The sequence below is a fragment of the Cetorhinus maximus genome, chromosome 38 (genome assembly GCF_964194155.1).
Source record: "Cetorhinus maximus chromosome 38, sCetMax3.hap1.1, whole genome shotgun sequence".
In the NCBI taxonomy this organism is placed as follows: domain Eukaryota; kingdom Metazoa; phylum Chordata; class Chondrichthyes; order Lamniformes; family Cetorhinidae; genus Cetorhinus; species Cetorhinus maximus.
In genome coordinates, this window is record NC_135916.1 from 5,342,231 (window position 1) to 5,369,291 (window position 27,061).

The following is a 27,061-nucleotide window of genomic DNA, read 5'->3' on the forward strand; positions in this document are numbered from 1 at the left end:
TTCTCTGTCCCTCTCTCTCACCCTGTCTCTCTCTCTCTCTCTCTCTCGCTGCATATGTGTCGCCCTCTGTCCCTCCCTCTCTCGCAACCCGCCTCTCTCTCTCTCTCACCCTGTCTCTCTGGCTCTCTCTCCCTCTGTCGCTCTCTGTCCCTCCCTCTTTCGCAACCCACCTCTCTCTCTCTCTCTCACCCTGTCTCTCTGGCTCTCTCTCCCTCTGTCGCCCTCTTCCCCTCCCTTTCTTGCCCTGTCTCTCTCTCTCTCTCACACACTTGCCCCATCTCTCTGTCACTCTCTCTCTCTCTCACTCTACCTTTCTTTCTCTCTTACCCCGTCTCTTTGTCGCTCTCTCTGTCCCTCTCTCTCACCCCGTCTCTCTCACTGCGAATCTCTGTCACTCTCTCTCTTTCACACACACAGACTGAGACACAGACAAACACACACAGGGACGGGCACACAGAGAGGGACAGAAACAGACACACACACACACACATGATTCAATTCCCTTCTGAATGCCTTGATTGAATCTGCCTTCACCTCGCTCTCAGCCAGTGCATTCCAGATCCTTACCACTCACTTAATTAAAAAAATAATTCTCATGTCATCATTGCTTCTTTTGAAAATGACCCTAAATCTGTGCCCTCGGGTTCCCCACCCTCCCACCAATGGGAACAGTTGCTCCCTGTCTATCCAGAGCCCCCCCATGATTTTAAGCAGCTCGATCAAATCTCCTCTCAACCTTCTCCTCTCCACGGAAAACAGCCCCAGCTCCGCCAATCTATCTCTTCCACTGAAGTTTCTCTTCCCTGGAACCATTCAGGTGAAGCATTTTCTGCCCTTTCTCCGATGCAAGTCACATTCCCAACAGGGGAAGGAGCGAAAGGCTTAAAATTAACCTGGAAATGTCTCAAATCACTGCTGTCCAGGGAGAGACGGAGACAGGGAGAGAATTTCGCTGGGTGTGTCATGTCAACCTGCTCTCAGTGTTCCAGGCATGGTCTCAGCAAAACACTTGCAGCGAGACTTCCTTACCCTTGCACTCCAATCCATTAAACTTCACTTTAGCTAAATTTACGGGCTATGACCCCAGTCCTAGGCTCCAAAACCAGCAAGAAGCATTTTTCTCTATCAGTTTGCATTCTTCTGAAAACCTTGAACAAATCGCCCCACATCTTTCGCAATTCCAGGGTATAAAACCCACGTTGGTGTCTCCCTAGCTGGGTCTCTGTCACGATTCAAGAACTAACATTATCTTAGTGAGGAGTCAAGTCTGTCATAAAAGTCTCAGTGCTGAGCTCATATAAAAAGGCCACCCTTGCACCAGCCTAAATTGGCTGATTAACATTTCTGAAATTCTTTCTCACATGTTCTCAGGGGGAGACGACAAATCAAGAGGGAGACCGAGAGACAGAGAGTGAAAGAAACTGGAACTCACTCAGGTCTATGGGAAGCGGCTGTGCAAACACATTCGTGCTTTGAGTTCAGAAGCTGTCTGCTGTGATTCACACGGTCATATAAAAGCGAAATACTGCACATGCTGGAAATCTAGAACAAAAACAAAAATACCTGGCAAAAACTCAGCAGGTCTGACAGCATCTGCGGAGAGGGATACGGTTGACGTTTCGAGTCTGTGTGACCCTTCATCAGAACTAAGACATATAGAAATGAGATGAAATATAAGCTGGTAGAAGGGTGTGGGACAGGTAGAGCTCGATAGGGGGCCAGTGACAGAAGAGACTGCCAAAGATGTCATAGACAAAAGGACAAAGGGGTGTTGACGGTGGTGATATTATCTAAAGGAATGTGCTAATGGGGACATTAAGGGAAGCAAGCTAGTGACAGATGGCCCTAGCGGGGTGGGGTGGGGTGGGGTAGGGAGCAGGGTTCGAAATGGGCTCAAAGGTGGAGATGAATAGATCGAAATAAATTCAAAGATAGGAGGGAAAAGAAAAATATATAGTTGTAAAAAAAAATGATAAATTATTGGAAAAAGGGGGATCGGAAAGGGGGTGGGGATGGAGGAGAGAGTTCACGATCGAAAGTTGTTGAACTCCATGTTTAGTCCGGAAGGCTGTAAAGTGCCTAGTCGGAAGATGAGGTGCTGTTCCTCCAGTTTGCGTTGAGCTTCACTGGAACAATGCAGCAGGCCAAGGACGGACATGTGGGCGCGAGAGCAGGGTGGAGTGTTGAAACGGCAAGCGACAGGGAGGTCTGGGTCGTGCTTGCGGACAGACCGAAGGTGTTCACACGGTCCTGGGCAGACAGCCACTTGCCAAAGTTCACAAGGGGGCCAGAGGATCAATCTCAGCAGCGGGCACACACTTTCCGCTTCTCCGCTCTGGCTTATGTCGCCAACTCTCGCTGCCTCTCGAAGGGCAGGCAGGTTTCAACTTCAGAAATGCAGACCCAACCAAAGTTTGGCTTTGATCCAGCCAGCTATCATCGGATACCAAACACTGCCGAACTCAGAAACCCTCTCCCTCTGCTATTGACTCGCTCAGCCAGGAATCCAGCAATTTTGGAACACAATTGTTTCACCGCTTACCAAACACTCCTGTCTCCATGTTCCAAGACGTGAGAGTACGCCCTTCCGGCAAGTCAGTCTTTAATAAGAGCAGCTACGTACGGCCACGCATGTGTGTTTGAGAGTGGTTCTGTACAATGTTCCACTTGTGGGCTTTAAGTGTCGGGGAACCTTCAGTCATTTATTCCTTATATTTGCTGATGGGAAATGAGTGCACATGCACAGCATGATGCAGACAGTGAGATAGAGTCATTATTGATTTTATTCCAATATGAGATATTGAAGTGATAAAGTTTCAGCCATAGAGCTGCAACATTTCTTTCGCTCCTGTTCAAATCCCTCTCTCACCCCCTCCCTCCCTATCTCTGTAACCTCCTCCAGCCCCTACAATTCTCATCCACCTGTTCAAATCCCTCCCTCACCCCCCTCCCTCCCTATCTCTGTAACCTCCTCCAGTCCCTACAATTCTCATCCTCCTGTTCAAATCCCTTCCTCACCCCCCTCCCTCCCTATCTCTGTAACCTCCTCCAGTCCCTACAATTCTCATCCTCCTGTTCAAATCCCTTCCTCACCCCCTCCCTCCCTATCTCTGTAACCTCCTCCAGCCCCTACAATTCTCACCCTCCTGTTCAAATCCCTCCCTCCCTATCTCTGTAACCTCCTCCAGCCCCTACAATTCTCATCCTCCTGTTCAAATCCCTCCCTCACCCCCTCCCTCCCTATCTCTAACCTCCTCCAGCCCCTACAATTCTTATCCTCCTGTTCAAATCCCTCCCTCAGCCCCTCCCTCCCTATCTCTTTAACCTCCTCCAGCCCCTACAATTCTCATCCTCCTGTTCAAATCCCTCCCTCACCCCCTCCCTCCCTGCCTCTGTAACCTCCTCCAGCACCTACAATTCTCATATATTTGGGGGAGTGTTTGGGGATATATATTTGGGGTAATGTTTGGGGATTTATATTTGGGGGAGTGTTTGGGGATTTATATTTGGGGGAGTGTTTGGGGATATATATTTGGGGAATGTTTGGGGATTTATATTTGGGGGAGTGTTTGGGGATTTATATTTGAGGGAATGTTTGGGGATTTATATTTAGGGTAATGTTTGGGGATTTATATTTGGGGGAGTTTTTGGGGATTTATATTTGGGGGAATGTTTGGGATTTTATGTTTTGGATTTTATATTTGGGGATTTATATTTGGGTTTTATGTTTGGGGTTTTATATTTGGGGATTTAAATTGACTTAAATTTGTTGAGGGTCTCTTACTGGCGGAGGGGTATGTTAATGGGGTGGTGTAAAAGGCATATGGGACACTTGCCTTTATCAATCAAGGCATAGATTACAAAAGTAGGGAGGTCATGTTGGAGTTGTATAGAGCCTTGGTGAGGCCACAGCTGGAGTACTGTGTGCAGTTCTGGTCGCCACGTTATAGGAAGGATGTGATTGCACTGGAGGGGGTACAGAGGAGATTCACCAGGATGTTGCCTGGGATGAAAGGTTTAAGTTATGAAGAAAGGTCGGATAGACTTGGGTTGTTTTCGTTGGAGCAGAGAAGACTGAGGGGCGACCTGATCGAGGTGTGCAAGATTCTGAGGGGCATGGACAGGGGTGGATAGGGAGCAGCTGTTCCCCTTAGTTGAAGGGTCAGTCACGAGGGGGGGACACAAGTTCAAGGTGAGGGGCAGGAGGTTTAGGGGGGATGTGAGGAAAAACTTTTTTACCCAGAGGGTGGTGAGGGTCTGGAATGCGCTGCCTGGGAGGGTGGTGGAGGCGGGTTAGCCTCACATCCTTTAAAAAGCACCTGGATGAGCACTTGGCACCTCATCAACATTCAAGGCTATGGGGCCAAGTGCTGGTCAATGGGATTAGGGAGGTAGGTCAGGTGTTTCTCACAGTGTCGGTGCAGACTCGATGGGCTGAAGGGCCTCTTCTGCTCTGTGTGTGATCCAGGGAATGTGACCCCGCCCCGTCCTTACCCCAAGACCACGCCCCCTACGCAGGCCACGCCCTCTATTCAGTCACGCCCCCTTCTTGGCCCCGCCCCTTGAATGACTTCAGCGACCCCCCGGCGGCGGCGTCAGTCGGCGGCTGGCGAGCGAGGCGGCCGGAAGGTGAGTGGGGGAGGGGCGAGAGGCGGAGACGGCAGCGGATAGAGACGGGGAGGGGCCCTGACGGCTCCGAATCCAGCCATCGATCCCAATGGAGACATTTCCCCCATCGGGGGAGTCCGGGGGAGGCTCAGTCCCATTGATAGAAACGGAGGCTCCTGGTAACGGAATAAAAACTGGGAGATTGTCCAGTTCATCCTGACCATGGCCTGTCAGTCACATCGATCAACCTTCCCGGCTCCGCCCCCGCCCCGCCCACTGAATGGCCCCGCCCACTGACCATGGCCTGTCAGTCACATCGATCAATCTTCCCGGCTCCGCCCCCGCCCCTGCCCCGCCTCCCCCTGGCCCCGCCCACTGACCATGGCCTATCAATCAACCTTCCCAGCCCCCGCCGCGCGCACTCCTCGGCCCACCTCCGCCGCGCGCACTCCTCGGCCCCGCCTCCCCCTGGCCCCGCCTCCCCCTGGCCCCGCCCACTGACCATGGCCTGTCAGTCACATCAATCAACCTCAACAAAAACAGAATGACCTGGAAAAACTCAGCAGCTCTGGCAGCATCGGCGGAGAAGAAAAGAGTTGACGTTTCGAGTCCTCATGACCCTGCCAAACCTGCTGAGTTTTTCCAGGTCATTCTGTTTTTGTTTTGGATTTCCAGCATCCGCAGTTTTTTGTTTTTATATTTTTACATCAATCAACCTGCCCGGCCCCGCCCCCGCCCCGCCCACTCCCTGGACCCGCCCCCTCTCCCGGACCCTTTCACTGACCATGTGTCAGTCACATCAATCAACCTCCCCGGCTCCGCCCACTGACCATGGCCTGTCAGTCACGTCAATCAACCTGCCCGGCCCCGCACGCAACACGCCCCGCCCCCTCCCCTGCCCCGCCCACTGACCATGGACTGTCAGTCACGTCAATCAAGCTCCCCTGCCCCGCCCACTGACCATGGCCTGTCAGTCGCATCAATCAACCTGCCTATCCCCGCCCCCACCCCCCCCTCTCCGGCCCCGCCCCGCCCACTCCCCGGCACCGCCCCCTGCCCGGCACCGCCCCCTGACCATGTCCTGTCAGTCACATCAGTCTATTCAACTGGCCCTGCCCCCTCCCCCGTCCCGCCCACTGACAATGGCCTTTCAGTCACAACAGTCTATTCACCTGGCCCTGCCCCCTCCCCTGTCCCGCCCCCTCACCTGCCTGGCCCCACCCCCTGACCATGGCCTGTCAGTCACATCGGTCTATTCACCTGGCCCTGGCCCCTCCCCTGTCCCGCCCCCTCACCTGCATGGCCCCGCCCCCTGACCATGGCCTGTCAGTCACATCAGTCTATTTACCTGGTGACTGACAAGTTAACTGCCAAGCGTTGTTTGTAATTTTGTACCAGGCAGCTTCGAAACATAGAAACTAGGAGCAGGAGGAGGCCATTCGGCCCCTCGAGCCTGCTCCGCCATTCATTATGACCATGGCTGATCATCCAACTCAATAGCTTGCTCCTGCTTTCTCCCCATACCCTTTGACCCCTTTCGCCTCCAAGGGCTATATCTAACTCCTTCTTCAAAACATACAATGTTTTGGTCTCAACTACTTTCTGTGGTAGCGAATTCCACAGGCTCACCACTCTCTGGGTGAAGAAATTTCTCCTCATCTCAGTCCTAAATGGTCTACCCCATATCCTCAGACTGTGACCCCTGGTTCTGGACTCCCCCACCATCGGGAACATCCTTCCTGCATCTACCCTGTCCAGTCCTGTTAGAATTTTATAGGTTCCTATGAGATCCCCCCTCATTCTTCTGAACTCCAGCGAATATAATCCTAACCGATTCAATCGCTCCTCATATGTCAGTCCCACCATCCCAGAAATCAGTCGGCTGCACTCCCTCTATAGCAAGTACATCCTTCCTCAGATAAGGAGACCAAAACTGCACACACAATATTCCAGGTGTGGTCTCACCAAAGCCCTGTACAATTGCAGCAAGACATCTCTGCTCCTGTACTCGAATCCTCTCGCTATGAAGGCCAACATACCATTTGCCTTCTTTACCGCCTGCTGCATCTGCATGCTTACCTTCAGCGACTGGTGTACGAGGACACCCAGGACTCGTTGCACATTCCCCTCTCTCAATTTATAGCCATTCACATAATAATCTGCCTTCCTGTTTTTGCTACCAAAATGGATAACCTCACATTTATCCACATTATACTGCATCTGCCATGAATTTGCCCACTCACTCAGCTTGTCCAAATCACACTGAACCATCTCTGCATCCTCCTCACAGCTCACCCTCCCACCCAGCTTTGTCTCATCTGCAAATTTGGAGATATTACATTTAATTCCCTCATCTAAATCATTGATATATATTGTGAATAACTGGGGTCCCAGCACCGATCCCTGCGGTACCCCTCTAGTCACTGCCTGCCATTCGGAAAAAGACCCGTTTATTCCTACTCTTTGTTTCCTGTCTGCCAACCAGTTTTCTATCCATCTCAATACACTACCCCAATCCCATATGCTTTAATTATACACGCCAATCTCTTATGTGGGACTTTGTCGAAAGCCTTCTGAAAGTCTAAATAAACCACATCCACTGGCTCCCCCTCATCAACTCTACTCATTACATCCTCAAAAAATTCCAGTAGATTTGTCAAGCATGATTTCCCTTTCATAAATCCATGCTGACTCTGTCCGATTCTGTCACTGTTTTCCACGTGCTCAGCTATTAAATCTTTTATAATGGACTCTAGAATTTTCCCCACTACCGACGTCAGGCTGACTGGTCTATAATTCCCTGTTTTCTCTCTGCCTCCCTTTTTAAATAGCGGGGTTACATTAGCTACCCTCCAACCTGTAGGAACTGTTCCAGAGTCTATAGAATCTCAGAAGATGACCACCAATGCATCCACTATTTCTAGGGCCACTTCCTTAAGTACTCTGAGATGTAGATTATCAGGTCCCGGGGATTTATCGGCCTTCAATCCCATCAATTTCCCCAACACCATTTCCTTACTAATACTGATTTCTTTCAGTTCCTCCCTCTCACTAAACCCTGTGTTCCCCAACATTTCTGGGATGTTATTAGTGACCTCCTTTGTGAAGACAGAACCAAAATATGTATTTAGTTGGTCAGCCATTTTTTTGTTCCCCATTATAAATTCCCCTGTTTCTGACTGTAAGGGACCTACATTTGTCTTCACCAATCTTTTTCTCTTCACATACCTATGGAGACTTTTACAGTCAGTTTTTATGTTCCCTGCAAGCTTACTCTCGTACTCTATTTTCCCCTTCTTAATCAATCCCTTGGTCCTCCTTTGCTGAATTCTCAACTGCTCCCACTCAGGTCTGTTGTTTTTTCTGGCCAATTTGTATGCCTCTTCCTTGCATCTAATACTATCTCTAATTTCCCTTGTAAGCCATGGTTTGGCCACCTTTCCTGTTTTACTTTTGTGCCAGACAGGAATAAACAATTGTTGCAATTCACCCATGCGCTCTTTGAATGTTTGCCATTGCCTATACACTGTCATCCCTTTAAGTAACGTTTCCCAATCCATCATAGCCAACTCGCGCCTCATACCATCGTAGTTTCCTTTATTAAGATTCAGGACCCTCGTCTCAGAATCAACTACGTCACTCTCCATCTTGATGAAGAATTCTATCATATTATGGTTGCTCATCCCCAAGGGGACTCACACAACTAGATTGCCAACTATTCATTTCTCATTACACAATACCCAGTCTAGGATGGCCTGTTCTCTCGTTGGTTCCTCAATGTTTTGGCCCAGAAAAACATCCCATATAAACTCCAGGAATTCCTCCTCTATGGTATTGTTACTAATTTGATTTGTCCAATCTATATGCATATTAAAGTCACCCATAATTACCGATGTTCCTTTATTGCATGCGTCTCTAATTTCCTGTTTAATGCCATTCCCAACATCACCACTACAGATTTGGGGTCGAAATACAACCCCCACTAACGCTTTTTCCCTCTTAGTGTTTCTCAGCTCTACCCATACAGATTCCACATCGTCGGAGCTAATATCTTTCCTCCCTATTGCGTTAATTTCCTCTTTGACCAGCAATGCAACTCCACCGCCTTGTCCTTTTTGTCTGTCCTTCCTGAAGACTGAATACCCCTGGGTGTTCATTTCCCATTCCTGGTCACCCTGCAGTTATCTCTCCATAATCCCGACGAGCTTGACTCTGACTGGTCAGGACATTGCCCTGAGGAATCAGTCAGCGAATGGCTGTCACTTTATTTTGTTTCGCTGTGGCAGGCGCAATGTGCGTACATGTCCTTCCTGTCTGCCAAGAACAGGGCCCCGTGTATTAATATATGTAGCTTCCAGTACACGCAGATGCTCCATACTGCGAGCCCCCAACTGACAATCTTAAATTGGTCGTCAGCGTAACTCTTAGCACACCGAGGATTGACTTGACTGCAGAATCCTGTTGGTGACGAATACCACCAGTGTTACTGCTACATAGTAGCAGCGTGAAACAGCTAGCTTCACCTGTTGCTCAGACTTTTGAGATACCTTGCCCTTCCAGGGTAACCTGAGGTAGACTGGGCACTTTTGGTGTCCGTCAGCCACCATCACTGGTGCATTCTCCATGGCAACAGGTGCATTCTCCACTTGCCAACCAGTTGAGACTCTCCTCACATACAGTATAAATTGTTGTTTTCCCCTTATATTGGTATTCATGCAAAATGTCCTGATGAGTCCAATACGAAAATCTTTGACAGGTCTCCTTCTTCATGAACACTCAAGTTCCGTTTGACCAAACAACTAAATGAAAGATTCCAAGGAAATATTAACCAAACAATTGAATGTGACATTCATTATTTAATTTCCATTTATGAACATTAATACATTAAGAAAATGTGACCTTAATTAATAACCTAGAATATTATACAGTGACTATACAAGGGCACTAAATACTTATTAGATATTTTGGGATATTCACCGAATTATAAATAGTAAATGAATCCATCAATTAAGCAATTGGTAAAAGTAAACATTAATTAATAGAGACATTCGTTAATTAACAAAGTGATAATCCACGCCTACGTATCTGTTATTCTAAACAGAACCTCCCCGCCCCCATCAATTATATTCCAGTCTGTAACTCACTCCCGGGTATCTGTTATTCTATAAATAAACCACCCCATACCCCTCGATCAGATTAACTCACTGTAACTCACTCCTGGATCTGTTATTCTACATATAAACCAGCCTGAACACCTCGATTAGCTTCCAGTTTGTAACTCACTCACGGGTATCTGTTATTCTATATATATAAACCAACCCGAACACCTATATTACATTCCAGTCTGTAACTCACTCCTGGGTATCTGTTATTCTATAAATAAACCACCCTGAACCCCTCGATTAGATTCCAGTCTGTAACTCTCTCGCGGGAATCTGTTTTTCTATACATAAACCACCCCAAACACTTCAATTAGATTCCAGTCTGTAACTCACTCCTGGGTATCTGTTATTTTATATATAAACCACCCCGAACCCCTCGATTAGATTCCAGTCCCTAACTCACTTCCGGGTATCTGTTATTCTATATATAAACCACCCCGAACCCCTCGATTAGATTCCAGTCTGTAACTCACTCCCGGGTATCTGTTATTCTATATAGAAACCACCCCAAACCCCTCGATTAGATTCCAGTCTGTAACTCACTCCCAGGTATCTATTATTCTATATATAAACTACCACGAACCCTTCGATTAGGTTCCAGTCTGTAGCACACTCCCAGGTATCTGTTATTTTATATCTACCCCCCGAAACCCTCGATTACATTTCAGTCTGTCACTCACTCCCGAGTATCTGTTATTCTTTCTATAAACCACCACGAACCCCTCGATTAGATTCCAGTCAGTAACTCACTCCCGGGTATCTGTTATTCTATATATAAACCCCCCGAACCGCTCGATTAGATTCCAGTCTGTAACTCACTCCCGGGTACCTGTTATTCTATATATAAACCACCCCGAACCCATCGATTCGATTCCAGGCTGTAACTCACTCTCGGGTATCTGTTATTCTATATAGAAACCACCCCGAACCCCTCGATTAGATTCCAGTCTGTAACGCACTCTCAGGTATCTGTTATTTTATATAAACCCCCCGAACCCCTCAATTAGATTCCAGCCTGTGACTCACTCCCGAGTATCTGTTATTCGATATATAAACCACCCCGAACCCCTCAATTAGATTCCAGTCTGTAAAACCATCCCGGGTATCTGTTATTCTAAATTAAACCACCCCGAACCCCTTGATTCGATTCCAATCTGTAACTCACTCCCGGGTATCTGTTATTCTATATATAAACCACCACGAACCCCTCGATTAGATCCCAGTCTCTTACTCACTCCCAGGTATCTGTGATTTTATATATAAACCACCCCGAACCCATCGATTAGATTCCAGTCTGTAACTCACTACCGGGTACTTGTTATTCTATATATAAACCATCCCGAACCCCTCGATTAGATTCCAGTCTGTAACTCACTCCCAGGTATCTGTTATTCTATATATAAACCACCTCGAACCCCTCAATTAGATTCCAGTCTGAAACTCACTCCCGGGTAACTGTTATTCTATATAAAAACCACACCGAACCCCTCGATTAGATTCCAGTCTGAAACTCACTCCCGGGTAACTGTTATTCTATATATAAACCACCCCGAACCCCTCGTTAGATTCCAGTCTGTAACTCATTCCCGGGTATCTGTTATACGATATATAAACCACCCCGAATCGCTCGATTAAATTCCAGTGTGTAACACCCTCCCGGGTATCTGTTTTTCTATAGATAAACTACCACGAACCCCTCGATTACATTCCCGTCTGTAACTCACTCCCAAGTATCTGTTACTGTTTCTATAAACCACCCCAAACCCCTCGATTAGAATGCAGCCTGTAACTCACTACCGGTTTTCTATTATTCTATATATAAACCACCTCGAACCCCTCGATTAGATTCCAGCCTGTAACTTAATCCGGGGTATCTGTTATTCTATATATAAACCACCCCGAACCCCTCGATTAGAATCCAGTCTGTAACTCACTCCCGGGTTTCTGTTATTCTATATATAAACTACCTCGAACCCCTCGATTAGATTAACGTCTGTAACTCACTCCTGGATCTGTTATTCTACGTATAAACCACCCCGAACACCTCGATTAGATTCCAGTCTGTAACTCACTCCCGGGTATCTGTTATTCTATATATAAACCACCCCAAACACCTCGATTAGATTCCAGTCTGTAACTCACTCCCGGGTATCTGTTATTCTATATATAAACCACCCCGATCCCCTCGATTAGATTCCAGTCTCTCACTCACTCCCGGGTATTTGTTTTTCTATATATAAATCACCCCGAAACCCTCGATTAGATTCCAGTCTCTCACTCACTCCCGGGTATTTGTTATTCTATATATAAACCACCCCAAACAGCCTCGATTAGATTCCAGTCTGTAACTCACTCCCGGGTACCTGTTATTCTATATATAAACCAGCCCGAACTCCTCGATTAGATTCCAGTCTGTAACTCACTCTTGGTTATCTGTTACTCTATATATAAACCACCTCGAACCCCTCTATTAGATTCCAGTCTGAAACTCACTCCCGGGTATCTGCTATTCTATATATAAACCACCCCGAACCCCTCGTTAGATTCCAGTCTGTAACTCACTCCCGGGTATCTGTTATTCTATATATAAACCACCCCGAGCCCCTCGATTAGATTCCAGTCTGTAACTCACTCCCGGATATCTGTTGTTCTTTCTATAAACCACCATGAACCCCTTGATTAGATTCCAGTCTGTAACTCACTCCCGGGTATCTGTTATTCTTTCCACAAACCACCACGAACCCCTCGAATAGATACCAATCTCTTACTCAATCCTGGGTATTTGTTATTCGATATATAAACTACCCCGAACCCCTCGATTAGATTGCAGTCTGTAACTCACTCCCAGGTATCTGTTATTCTATATAGAAACCACCCCAAACCCCTCGATTAGATTCCAGTCTGTAACTCACTCCCGGGTATCTATTATTCTATATATAAACTACCACGAACCCTTCGATTAGGTTCCAGCCTGTAGCACACTCGCAGGTATCTTTTATTTTATATCTACCCCGCGAAACCCTCGATTACATTCCAGTTTGTCACTCACTCCCGAGTATCTGTTATTCTTTCTATAAACCACCACGAACCCCTCGATTAGATTCCAGTCAGTAACTCACTCCCGGGTATCTGTTATTCTATATATAAACCCCCCGAACCGCTCGATTAGATTCCAGTCTGTAACTCACTCCCGGGTACCTGTTATTCTATATATAAACCACCCCGAACCCATCGATTCGATTCCAGGCTGTAACTCATTCTCGGGTATCTGTTATTCTATATAGAAACCACCCCGAACCCCTCGATTAGATTCCAGTCCGTAACGCACTCTCAGGTATCTGTTATTTCATATAAACCCCCCGAATCCCTCAATTAGATTCCAGCCTGTAACTCACTCCCGAGTATCTGTTATTCGATATATAAACCACCCCGAACCCCTCGATTAGATTCCAGTCTGTAACACCATCCCGGGTATCTGTTATTCTAAATTAAACCACCCCGAACCCCTTGATTCGATTCCAATTTGTAACTCACTCCCGGGTATCTGTTATTCCATATATAAACCACCACGAACCCCTCGATTAGATTTCAGTCTCTTACTCACTCCCAGGTATCTGTGATTTTATGTATAAACCACCCCGAACCCCTCGATTAGATTCCAGTCTGTAACACCATCCCGGGTATCTGTTATTCTATAATACACCACCCCGAACCCCTTGATTCGAATCCAATCTGTAACTCACTCCCGGGTATCTGTTATTCTGTATATAAACCAGCCGGAACCCCTCGATTAGATTCCGGTCTCTAACTCACACCCAGGTATCTGTTATTTTACATATAAACCACCTCGAACCCATCGATTAGATTCCAGTCTGTAACTCACTACCGGGTACTTGTTATTCTATATATAAACCACCCTGAACCCCTCGATTAGATTCCAGTCTGTAACTCACTCCCGGGTATCTATTATTCTATATATAAACCACCTCGAACCCCTCGATTAGATTCCAGTCTGTAACTCATTCCCGGGTATCTGTTATTCGATATATAAACCACCCCGAACCGCTCGATTAAATTCCAGTGTGTAACACCCTCCCGGGTATCTGTTTTTCTATAGATAAACTACCACGAGCCCCTTGATTACATTCCCGTCTGTAACTCACTCCCGAGTATCTGTTATTGTTTCTATAAACCACCCCAAACCCCTCGATTAAAATGCAGCCTGTAACTCACTACCGGTTTTCTATTATTCTATGTATAAACCACCCCGAACACCTCGATTAGATTCCAGTCTGTAACTCACTCCCGGGTAAATGTTATTCTATATATAAACCACCCCGAACCCCTCGTTAGATTCCAGTCTGTAACTCATTCCCGGGTATCTGTTATTCGATATATAAACCACCCCGAACCGCTCGATTAAATTCCAGTGTGTAACACCCTCCCGGGTATCTGTTATTCTATATTAATCCACCCGGAACCCCTTGATTCGATTTCAATCTGTAACTCACTCCCGGGTATCTGTTTTTCTATAGATAAACTACCACGAACCCCTCGATTACATTCCCGTCTGTAACTCACTCCCAAGTATCTGTTATTGTTTCTATAAACCACCCCAAAACCCTCGATTAGAATTCAGCCTGTAACTCACTACCGGTTTTCTATTATTCTATATATAAACCACCTCGAACCCCTCGATTAGATTCCAGCCTGTAACTTAATCCCGGGTATCTGTTATTCTATATATAAACCACCCCGAACCCCTCGATTAGAATCCAGTCTGTAACTCACTCCCGGGTTTCTGTTATTCTATATATAAACTACCTCGAACCCCTCGATTAGATTAACGTCTGTAACTCACTCCTGGATCTGTTATTCTACGTATAAACCACCCCGAACACCTCGATTAGATTCCAGTCTGTAACTCACTCCCGGGTATCTGTTATTCTGTATATAAACCCCCCGAACCCCTCGATTAGAATACAGTCTGTAACTCACTCCCGGGTTTCTGTTATTCTATATATAAACTACCATGAACCCCTCGATTCGATTCCAGTCTGTAGCTCACTCCCGAGTATCTGTTATTCTATAGATAAACCACCCCGAAACCCTCAATTAGATTTCAGTCTGTAACTCACTGCCGGGTATCTGTTATTCTATATATAAACCACCCTGTACCCCTCGATTAGAATCCAGTCTGTAACTCACTCCCGGGATTCTGTTATTCTATATATAAACTACCTCGAACCCCTCGATTAGATTAACGTCTGTAACTCACTCCTGGATCTGTTATTCTACGTATAAACCACCCCGAACCCATCGATTAGATTCCAGTCTGTAACGCACTCCCCAGTATCTGTTATTCTATAGATAAACCACCCCGAAACCCTCAATTAGATTTCAGTCTGTAACTCACTGCCGGGTATCTGTTATTCTATATATAAACCACCCTGTACCCCTCGATTAGATTCCAGTCTGTAACTCACTCCCGGGTATCTGTTATTCTATATATAAACCATCACAAACCCCTCGATTAGATTCCAGTCTGTAACTCACTGCCGGGTATCTGTTGTTCTTTCTATAAACCACCACGAACCACTCGATTAGATTCCAGTCTGTAACTCACTCCCGGGTATCTATTATTCTATACATAAGCCACCCCGAACCCCTCGATTCGATTCCAGTCTGTAGCTCACTCTTGGGTACCTGTTATTCTATATATAAACCACCCCGAACCCCTCGATTCGATTCCAGTCTGTTACTCACTCTCGGGTATCTGTTATTCATATATAAACCAGCTGAAACCCCTCGATTAGATTCCAGTCTGTAACTCACTCCCGGGTATCTGTTATTCTATAGAGAAAGCACCCCGAACCACTCGATTAGATTCCAGTCTGTAACGCACTCCCGGGTATCTATTATTTTATATATAAACCACCCTGAACCCCTCGATTAGATTCCAGTCTGTAACTCACTCCCGGGTATCTATTATTCTATATATAAACCACCCCGAACCCCTCGATTAGATTGCAGTCTGTAACTCACTCCCGAGTATCTTTTGTTCTTTCTATAAACCACCACGCACCCCTCGATTAGATTCCAGTCTGTAACCCTCTCCCGGGTATCTGTTATTCTATATATAAACTACCCCGAACCCCTCGATTAGATTCCAGTCTGTTACTCACTCTCGGGTATCTGTTATTCTATGTATAAACCACCCCGAACCCCTCAATTAGATTCCAGTCTGTAACTCACTCCCGGGTATCTGTTACTCTATATATAAACCACCCCGAACCCCTCGATTAGATTCCAGTCTGTAACTCACTCCCGGGTATCTGTTATTCTATATATAAACCACCCCGAACCCCTCGAGTAGATACCAGTCTGTAACTCATTCCCGGGTATCTGTTATTCTATAAATAAACCACCCCGTACCCCTCGATTAGATTAACGTCTGTAACTCACTCCTGGATCTGTTATTCTACATGTAAACCACCCCGAACACCTCGATTAAATTCCAGTCTGTAACTCAATCCCGGGTACCTGTTTTTCTATATATAAACCACACCGAACCCCTCGATTAAATTCCAGTCTGTAACTCACTCCCGGGTATCTGTTATTTTATATATAAACCAGCCGGAACCCCTCGATTAGATTCCAGTCTGTAACTCACTCCCAGGTATCTGTTATTCTATAAATAAACCACCCCGTACCCCTCGATTAGATTAACGTCTGTAACTCACTCCTGGATCTGTTATTCTACATGTAAACCACCCCGAACACCTCGATTAAATTCCAGTCTGTAACTCAATCCCGGGTACCTGTTTTTCTATATATAAACCACACCGAACCCCTCGATTAAATTCCAGTCTGTAACTCACTCCCGGGTATCTGTTATTTTATATATAAACCAGCCGGAACCCCTCGATTAGATTCCAGTCTGTAACTCACTCCCAGGTATCTGTTATTCTATATATAAGCCACCCCGAACCCCTCGGTAGATTCCAGTCTGTAACTCATTCCCGGGTATCTGTTATTCTATATATAAACCACCCCAAACCCTCAATTAGAATTCAGTTTGTAATTCACTCCTGGGTATCTGTTATTCTATATATAAACAACTCCGAACACCGCGATTAGATTCCAGTCCGTAACTCACTCTCGGGTATCTGTTATTCTATATATAATCCCCCCGAACCGCTCGATTAGATTCCAGTCTGTTACTCACTCCTGGATACCCGTTAGTCTATATATAAACCACCCAGAACACCTCGATTAGATTCCAATCTGTAACTCAGTCTTGGGTATCTGTTATTCTATATAGAAACCACCCCGAATCCCTCGATTAGATTCCAGTCTGTAACGCACTCTCAGATATCTGATATTTTAAATAAACCACCTGAACCCCTCGATTAGATTCCAGCCTGTAATTCACTCCCGAGTATCTGTTGTTCTTTCTATAAACCACCAGGAACCCCTCGATTAGATTCCAGTCTCTTACTCACTCCCGGGTATCTGTTATTCGATATATAAACCACCCGGAACCCCTCGATTAGATTCCAGTCTGTAACTCACTCCCGGGTATCTATTATTCTATATATAAACCACCCCGAACCCCTCGATTAGATTCCAGTCTGTAACTCACTCCCGAGTATCTGTTGTTCTTTCTATAAACCACCACGAACCCCTCGATTAGATTCCAGTCTCTTACTCACTCCCGGGTATCTGTTATTCGATATATAAACCACCCCGAACCCCTCAATTAGATTCCAGTCTGTAACACCCTCCCGGGTATCTGTTATTCTATATTAAACCACCCCGAACCCCTTGATTCGAATCCAATCTGTAACTCACTCCCGGGTATCTGTTATTCTATATATAAACCATCTCGAACCCATCGATTAGATTCCAGTCTGTAACTCACTCCCGGGTATCTGTTATTCTATATATAAACCACCCCGAACCCTCGATTAGATTCCAGTCTGTAACTCACTCCCGGGTATCTGTTATTCTATATATAAACCACTCTGAACCCCTCGATTAGATTCCAGTCTGTAACTCACTCCCGGGTATCTGTTATTCTATATATAAATCAAACCGAACACCTCGATTAGATTCTAGTCTCTCACTCACTCCCGGGTATCTGTTATTCTATATATAAATCACCCCGAACCTTCGATTAGATTCTAGTCTCTCACTCACTCCCGGGTATCTGTTATTATATATATAAACCACCCCGTACCCCTCGATTAGATTCCAGTCTGTAACCATTCCTCGGTATCTGTTATTCTATATATAAACCATCCTGAAACCCTTGATTTGATTCCAGTCTGCAACTCACTCCCGGGTATCTGTTATTCTGTATATAAACCAGCCTGAAACCCTTGTTTAGATTCCAATCTGTAACTCACTCCCGGGTATCTGTAATTCTATATATAAACCACACCGAACCCCTCGATTAGATTCCAGTCTGTAACTCACTCTCGGGTATCTGTTATCCTATGTATAAACCACACCGAACCGCTCGATTAGATTCCAGTCTATAACTCACTCCTGGATACCTGTTATTCTATATATAAACCACCCCGAACCCCTCGATTCGATTCCCGTCTGTAACTCACTCTCGGGTATCTGTTACTCTATATAGAAACCACCCCGAATCCCTCGATTAGATTCCAGTCTGTAACGCACTCTCAGGTATCTGTTATTTTAAATAAACCCCCTGAACCCCTCGATTAGATTCCAGCCTGTAACTCACTCCCGAGTATCTGTTGTTCTTTCTATAAACCACCAGGAACCCCTCGATTAGATTCCAGTCTCTTACTCACTCCCGGGTATCTGTTATTCTATATATAAACCAGCCGGAACCCCTAGATTAGTTTCCAGTCTGTAACTCACACCCAGGTATCTGTTATTCTATATATAAACCATCTCGAACCCATCGATTAAATTCCAGTCTGTAACTCACTACCGGGTACTTGTTATTCTATATATAAACCACCCCGAACCCCTCGATTAGATTCCAGTCTGTAACTCACTCCCGGGTATCTGTTATTTTAAATAAACCCCCTGAACCCCTCGATTAGATTCCAGCCTGTAACTCACTCCCGAGTATCTGTTGTTCTTTCTATAAACCACCAGGAACCCCTCGATTAGATTCCAGTCTCTTACTCACTCCCGGGTATCTGTTATTCTATATATAAACCAGCCGGAACCCCTAGATTAGTTTCCAGTCTGTAACTCACACCCAGGTATCTGTTATTCTATATATAAACCATCTCGAACCCATCGATTAAATTCCAGTCTGTAACTCACTACCGGGTACTTGTTATTCTATATATAAACCACCCCGAACCCCTCGATTAGATTCCAGTCTGTAACTCACTCCCGGGTATCTGTTATTCTATATATAAACCACTCTGAACCCCTCAATTCGATTCCAGTCTGTAACTCACTCCTGGGTATGTGTTAGTCTATATATAAATCACCCCGAACCCCTCGATTAGATTCTAGTCTCTCACTCACTCCCGGGTATTTGTTATTCTATATATAAACTACCCCGAACCCCTCGATTAGATTCCAGTCTGTAACTCACTCCCGGGTATCTGTTATTCTATATATAAACCACCCCGAACAGCTTCGATTAGATTCCAGTCTGTGACTCACTCCCGGGTATCTGTTATTCTATATATAAACCACCCCGAACCCCTCGATTAGATTCCAGTCTGTAACTCACTCCCGGGTATCTATTATTCTATATATAAACCACCACAAACCTCTCGATTCGATTCCAGTCTGTAGCTCACTCCCGGGTTTCTGTTATTCTATATATAAACCACCCCGAAACCCTCAATTAGATTCCAGTCTGTAACTCATTCCCGGGTATCTGTTATTCTCTAAGTAAATCACCCCGTAACCCTCGATTAGATTAACATCTGTAACTCACTCCTGGATCTGTTATTCTACATATAAGCCACCCTGAGCACCTCAATTAGATTCCGACCTGTAACTCACTCCCGGGTATCTGTTATTCTATAAATAAACCACCCCGAACCCCTCGATTAGATTCCAGTCTGTAACTCACTCCCGGCTATCTATTATTCTATATATAAACCACCACAAACCCCTCAATTCGATTCCAGTCTGTAGCTCACTCCCGGGTATCTGTTATTTTATATCAACCCCCCCAAAACCCTCGATTAGATTCCAGTCTGTAACTCACTCCCGGGTTTCTGTTATTCTATATATAAACCACCCCGAACCCCTCGATTAGATTCCATTCTGTAACTCATTCCCGGGAATCTGTTATTCTATAAATAAACCACCCCGTAACCCCTCGATCAGATTAACGTCTGTAACTCACTCCTGGATCTGTTATTCTACATATAACCCACCCCGAACTCCTCGATTAGATTTTAGCCTGAATCTCACTCCCGGGTATCTGTTATTCCATAGATAAACTACCACGAACCCTTTGATTCAATTCCAGTCTGTAACTCACTCCCGGGTATCTGTTATTCTATATATAAACCACCCCGAACCCCTCGATTAGATTCCAGTCTGTAACTCACTCCCGGGTATCTGTTATTCTATATATAAACCACCCCGAACCCCTCGATTAGATTCCAGTCTGTAACTCACTCCCTGGTATCTGTTATTCTATATATAAACTACCCCGAACCCCTCAATTAGATTCCAGTCTGTAACTCACACCCCGGGTATCTGTTATTCTATATATAAACCCCCCGAACCCCTCGTTAGATTCCAGTCTGTAACACACTCCCGGGTATCTGTTATTCTATATATAAACCACCCTGAACCCCTTGATTAGATTCCAGTCTGTAACTCACTCCCGGGTATCCGTTATTCTATATATAAACCACCCTGAACCCCTCGATTAGATTCCAGTCTGTAACTCACTCCCGGGTATCTGTTATTCTATATATAAACCACCCCGAACCCCTCGATTAGATTCCAGTCTGTAACTCACTCCCGGGTATCTGTTATTCTATATATAAACTACCCCGAACCCCTCAATTAGATTCCAGTCTGTAACTCACACCCCGGGTATCTGTTATTCTATATATAAACCCCCCGAACCCCTCGTTAGATTCCAGTCTGTAACACACTCCCGGGTATCTGTTACTCTATATATAAACCACCCTGAACCCCTTGATTAGATTCCAGTCTGTAACTCACTCCCGGATATCCGTTATTCTATATATAAACCACCCCGAATCCCTCGATTAGATTCCAGTCTGTAACTCACTCCGGCTATCTGTTGTTCTTTCTATAAACCACATCGAACCCCTCGATTAGAATCCAGTCTGTAACTCACTCCCGGGTACCTGCTATTCTATAGAGACAGCACACCGAACCCCTCGTTAGATTCCAGTCTGTAACGCACTCTCAGGTATCTGTTATTTTATATAAACCCGCCGAACCCCTCGATTAGATTCCAGCCTGTAACTCACTCCCGGGTATCTGTTATTTTATATCAAGCCCCCGAACCCCTCGATTAGATTCCAGTCTGTAACACCCTCCCGGGTATCCGTTATTCTTTATATAAATCACCCCGAACCCCTCGATTAGATTCCAGTCTGTAACTCACCCCCGGGTATCCGTTATTCTTTATATAAATCACCCCGAACCCCTCGATTAGATTCCAGTCTGTAACTCACTCCCAGGTATCTGTTATGCTATATATAAACCACCCCGAACTCCTCTATTAGGTTCCAGTCTGTAACTCACCCCTGGGTATCTGTTATTCTACATATAAACCACCTTGAACCCCTCGATTAGATTTCAGTCTTTAACTCACTCCCAGGTATCTGTTTTTCTTGATATAAACCACCCCGAACCCCTCGATTAAATTCGGTCTGTAACTCACTCCCAGGTATCTATTATTCTATATATAAACCACCCCGAACCCCATGATTAGATTCCAGTCTGTAGCAGATTCCCAGGTATCTGTTATTCTATATATAAACCATCCCGAACTCCTCGATTAGATTCCTGTCTGTAACTCACCCCCAGGTATCTATTATTCTTTATATAAACCACCCCGAACACCTTGATTAGATTCCAGTCTGTAGCTCACTCCCGGGTATCTGTTATTCCATATATAAACCACCCCAAACTCCTCTATTGGATTCCAGACTGTAACTCACCCCGGGTATCTGTTATTCTATCTATAAACCACCCCGAACACCTCGATTAGATTCCAGTCTGTAACTCACTCCCGGGTATCTGTTATTCTATCTATAAACCACCCCGAACCCCTCAGTTTGATTCCAGTCTGTAATTCACTCCTGGGTATCTGTTATTCTATATATAAACCAGCCTGAAATCCTCGATTAGATTCCAGGCTGTAACTCACTCCCGAGTATCTGTTATTCTATATATAAACCACTGCGAACCCCGCGATTATTTTGCAGTCTGTAACTCACTCCCGGGTATCTGTTATTCTATATATAAACCACCCTGTACGCCTCGATTAGATTCCAGTCTGTAACTCACTCCCGGGTATCTGTTATTCTATATATAAACAACCACGAACCCCTCAATTAGATTCCAGCCTGTAACTCACTCCCGGGTGTCTGTTATTCTATAGAGAAAGCACCCCGAACCCCTCGATTAGATTCCAGTCTGTAACGCACTCTCAGGTATCTGTTATTTTATATAAACCCGCCGGACACCTCGATTAGATTCCAGCCTGTAACTCACTCCCGGGTATCTGTTATTCTATATAGAAACCACCCCGAACCTCTCAATTAGATTCCAGTCTGTAACTCACTCCCGTGTATCTGTTATTCTATATATAAACCACCCCGTACCCCTCGATTAGATTCCAGTCTGTAACCATTCCTCCGTATCTGTTATTCTATATATAAACCATTCTGAAACCCTTGATTAGATTCCAGTCTGTAACTCACTCCCAGGTATTTGTTATTCTATATGTAAACCACCCCAAACATCTCGATTAGATTCCAGTCTGTAACTCACTCTCGGGTATCTGTTATTCTATATATAAACCACACCGAACCCCTCGATTAGATTCCAGTCTGTAACTCAATCCCGGTTATATGTTATTCTATACATAAGCCCCACCGGAAACCCTCGATTAGATTCCAGTCTGTCGCTCACTCTCGGGTATCTGTTATTCTATATATAAACCACCTCGAACCCCTCGATTAGATTCCAGCCTGTAACTCACTCCCGTTTATTTGTTATTCTATATGTAAACCACCCCGAACCCCTCGATTAGATTCCAGTCTGTAACTCACTCCCGGGAATCTGTTATTCTATATATAAACCAGCTCAAACCCCTAGATTAGATTCCAGTCTGTAACTCAGTCCCTGGTATCTGTTATTCTATATATAAGCCACCCCGAACCCCTCGATTAGATTCCAGCCTGTAACTGAATCCCGGGTATCTCTTATCCTATATATAAACCCCCCGAACTCCTCGATTAGATTCCAGCCTGTAACTCAATCCCGGGTATCTGTTATTCTATATATAAACCACCCCGAACTCCTCGATTAGATTCCAGTCTGTCGCTCACTCTCGGGTATCTGTTATTCTATATATAAACCACCTCGAACCCCTCGATTAGATTCCGGCCTGTAACTCACTCCCGTGTATCTGTTATTCTATATATAAACCACCACGAACCCCTCGATTATATTCCAGCCTGTACCTCACTCCCGTGTATCTGTTATTCTATATATAAACCACCCCGAACCCCTCGATTAGATTCCAGCCTGTAACTCACTCCCGTGTATCTGTTATTCTATATATAAACCACCCCGAACCCCTCGATTAGATTCCAGTCTGTAACTCACTCCCGAGTATCTGTTATTCTATATATAAACCACCCCGAACCCCTCGATTAGATTCCAGCCTGTAACTCACTCCCGGGTATCTATTATTCTATATATAAACCATCCCGAACCCCTCGATTAGATTCCAGTCTGTAACTCACTCCCGGGTGTTTGTTATTCTATATGTAAACCACACCGAAGCCCTCGATTAGATTCCGGTCTGTAACTCACTCCCGGGTGTTTGTTATTCTATATATAAACCACACCGAAGCCCTCGATTAGATTCCAGTCTGTAACTCACTCCCGTTTATTTGTTATTCTATATATAAACCACACCAAAGCCCTCGATTAGATTCCAGCCTGTAAATCACTCCCGGGTATCTATTATTCTATATATAAACCAGCCTGAGCCCCTCGATTAGATTCCAGCTGGTAACTCACTCTGGTTATCTGTGTTTTCTGCTTGATGCTCTGATGGTTTCCTGCTCTGATATACTTCTCTCTGCTGCTGCAGACTGCTGCTCTCCCCTCTCCAGCCTCCGTCTACTGCTTGCCCTCTGCTGCTATCGAGATGCCTCCTATGGAGAACAATAAATTGAAATTTCGGGAAATGCTGGAGACGGAGACGGAGATTGTCATGGAGATGCTGAAGGTTAGTGAAATTCCTGGCGTCTGTCCAAGCAGGAATGAATTGTCTCAGCTTACTTCGATTAAGGAACAGGAGGAGGCCCATTCAGCCCTCTCGAGCCTGTTACACAGGAACAGGACGAGGCCCATTCAGCCCCTTCTCGAGCCTGTTACACAGGAACAGGAGGAGGCCCATTCAGCCCCCTCGAGCCTGTTACACAGGAACAGGAGGAGGCCCATTCAGCCCCCTCGAGCCTGTTACACAGGAACAGGAGGAGGCCCATTCAGCCCCTTCTTGAGCCTGTCACACAGGAACAGGAGGAGGCCCATTCAGCCCCTCGAGCCTGTTACACAGGAACAGGAGGAGGCCCATTCAGCCCCCTCGAGCCTGTTACACAGGAACAGGAGGAGGCCCATTCAGCCCCCTCGAGCCTGTTACACAGGAACAGGAGGAGGCGCCGTTCGGCCCCCCTGTTCATTCCTCTTGCGTTTCTGTTGGTGTGTGTATGGACTCATTCTGACGGTGACTCCTTTCTCTCTCTCTCTCTCCCCCCCCACCTTCTGCTCTCTCGACAGGATGGTTCCAGGGAGACGGAGAACCGCCTGCTCCTCTATGCCATGACGCGCCCGGCCGCCTTGCTCCTGATGGCGGTGGGCAGCAGCGCCCTCCGCTTTGCCCTCAGCTCCTTCGCTGCCGCCCTCCTGGCGCCCATGCTGTGCGCCGCCGCCCTGCTCAAGCTCGCCCTGCGTCGCCGGGCCCGGCTGCCCCGTGCCCGCCCCTGGGTGGCCGTCTACGACGGCGAGGACGTCTGCGGCTGCGTGGCCTTTGACCCCAAGCCGGGGGGCCGCCTCGGCTCGCCGCCGGATGCGGAGCTCTGCTGCCTGGCGGTGAGCCGCTGGCACCGGAGGTCGGGGGTCGCCACCTTCCTGCTGGCCCGCTTCGAGGATTGGGCCCGCGCCAACGGGTACCGGCGGGCCACGCTCCGGGTCGACCTGGTCAACCGCGCCGCCATCGCCCTCTTTGAGAAGCACGGGTACAAGCCCAGCCCGGGCGGAGGGGTGGGAGTGCGTCTCTGCTCCAGCATCAGCCTCGAGTACGCCAAGGACTTGTGACCCCCACCGCCCCCAAGTTTGAGGGGTCGGAGGGCGAGAGCGAGGGACAGAATGAGGAATGAGTTCAAAACAGATTCCCTGAGGCGGCTTGGTCACGGGATCCGACACTCAGCCTCATTCCGGCCAGCAAGGGGAAGTGTGTCTTCTTGATTTTTTTTTGTGTATCTTGAGCTAAGGACAGAAGGAGGCCATTCAGCCCTTCGGGGATTAGCCATTCGACCCAGTATCTTAACTCCACTGGCTCTCCTCCAAACCCTCAGCTGTAAACTTCACAAAACTCTATCGATCTTCATTAGCCAATTGACTCCCCGGCTTTCACAATCCTTTTTAGTCAGATGAGAGGGTGGGGGGAATGAGTTCTAGATTCCTGCTCCTTCTCCGTTGTGAAGATCCTTTTCTGGGACAAATTTTTGTGTCTGTGTTTGGCAGGTGTGATCCTCCTTCCTGTCCTCAGAATCATCGACTGGTTACCGTACAGATGGAGGCCATTCAGCCCATTGTGTCCACTGGCTCTCTTCAGGAGCAGTTTGCCTCAACGCACTCCCCCCCCAACCACCGCCTTCTCCCCGTAACCCTGCACGTTCTTCCTTTTTAGATAGCAATCCACTTCCCTCCTTGATGCCTCAATTGACCCTGTCTACCCCACACTCTCAGACAGTGCGTTCCAGACCCTAACCACTCGATTGACCCTGTCTCCCCCACACTCTCAGACAGTGCGTTCCAGACCCTAACCACTCGATTGACCCTGTCTCCCCCACACTCTCAGACAGTGCGTTCCAGATCCTAATCACTCGATTGACCCTGTCTCCCCCACACTCTCAGACAGTGCGTTCCAGATCCTAACCACTCGATTGACCCTGTCTCCCCCAAACTCTCAGACAGTGCGTTCCAAACCCTAACCACTCGATTGATCCTGTCTCCCCCACACTCTCAAACAGTGCGTTCCAGATCCTAACCACTCGATTGACCCTATCTCCCCCACACTCTCAGGCAGTGCATTCCAGATCCTAACCACTCGATTGACCCTGTCTCCCCCACACTCTCAGACAGCACGTTCCAGATCCTAACCACTCACTGGGTGAAAAACATTCTCCTCCTGTCTCTATTGCTTCTTTTCCCAATCCCCTTAAATCTGTGTCCCCTCTGGTTCTCCATCCTTCCGCCAATGGGAACAGTTTCTCCCTCTCCACTCTGTTCCGGACCCCTCGTGGTTTTGAACACCTCGATCAAATCTCCTCTGGACCTTCTCTTCTCCAAGGAGAACGGTCCCAACTTCTCCAATCTCTCCCCGTGAACTGAAGTTCCTCATCCCTGGAACCATTCTCGTCAATCTTTCCCACACTCTCTCCAACACCTTCACATCCTTCCCAAAGTGCAGAGCCCAGAACTGGTTGCAGTACCTCAGCTGAGGCCCAACTAGTGTCTTATACCAGCTCAACACACCCTCCCTGCTCTTGTACTCTCTGTCCCTATTAATAAAGCCCAGGATACTGTCTGCTTTATTACCCGCTCTCTCTCAACCTGTGTCTTATACCAGCTCACCACACCCTCCCTGCTCTTGTACTCTCTGCCCCTATTAATAAAGCCCAGGATACTGTCTGCTTTATTACCCGCTCTCTCAACGCTCTTAACTCACATGTTAATTTAATTGATGTTTCCTTTGATACTTTCATTGTTGGTTAGAGCGTCTCCTCTGAGGGGGTTTTCAATTATTGAATTCGTTTATA

General features: G+C 46.5%; 1 protein-coding gene across 1 annotated transcript; it reads left to right on the forward strand.

The window, feature by feature from the left end:
• The first annotated feature begins 4,587 nt into the window (after window positions 1-4,587).
• nat14 (N-acetyltransferase 14 (GCN5-related, putative)) lies at window positions 4,588-25,336 on the forward strand. The gene is made up of 3 exons (XM_078534282.1): window positions 4,588-4,629; window positions 24,109-24,246; window positions 24,798-25,336. The coding sequence occupies exons 2-3, from the start codon at window positions 24,166-24,168 to the stop codon at window positions 25,332-25,334; spliced, it is 618 nt and encodes a 205-aa protein (XP_078390408.1). The 5' UTR covers window positions 4,588-4,629; window positions 24,109-24,165; the 3' UTR covers window positions 25,335-25,336.
• The last annotated feature ends 1,725 nt before the right edge of the window (window positions 25,337-27,061 follow it).

Bases quoted from the DNA above. Each gene is read 5' to 3' on its own strand.
- nat14 (XM_078534282.1), top strand. From the start codon at position 24,166: ATGCCTCCTATGGAGAACAATAAATTGAAATTTCGGGAAATGCTGGAG. The intron at 24,247-24,797 runs GTTAGTGAAATT...CTCTCTCGACAG, and splicing joins TTGTCATGGAGATGCTGAAG to GATGGTTCCAGGGAGACGGA.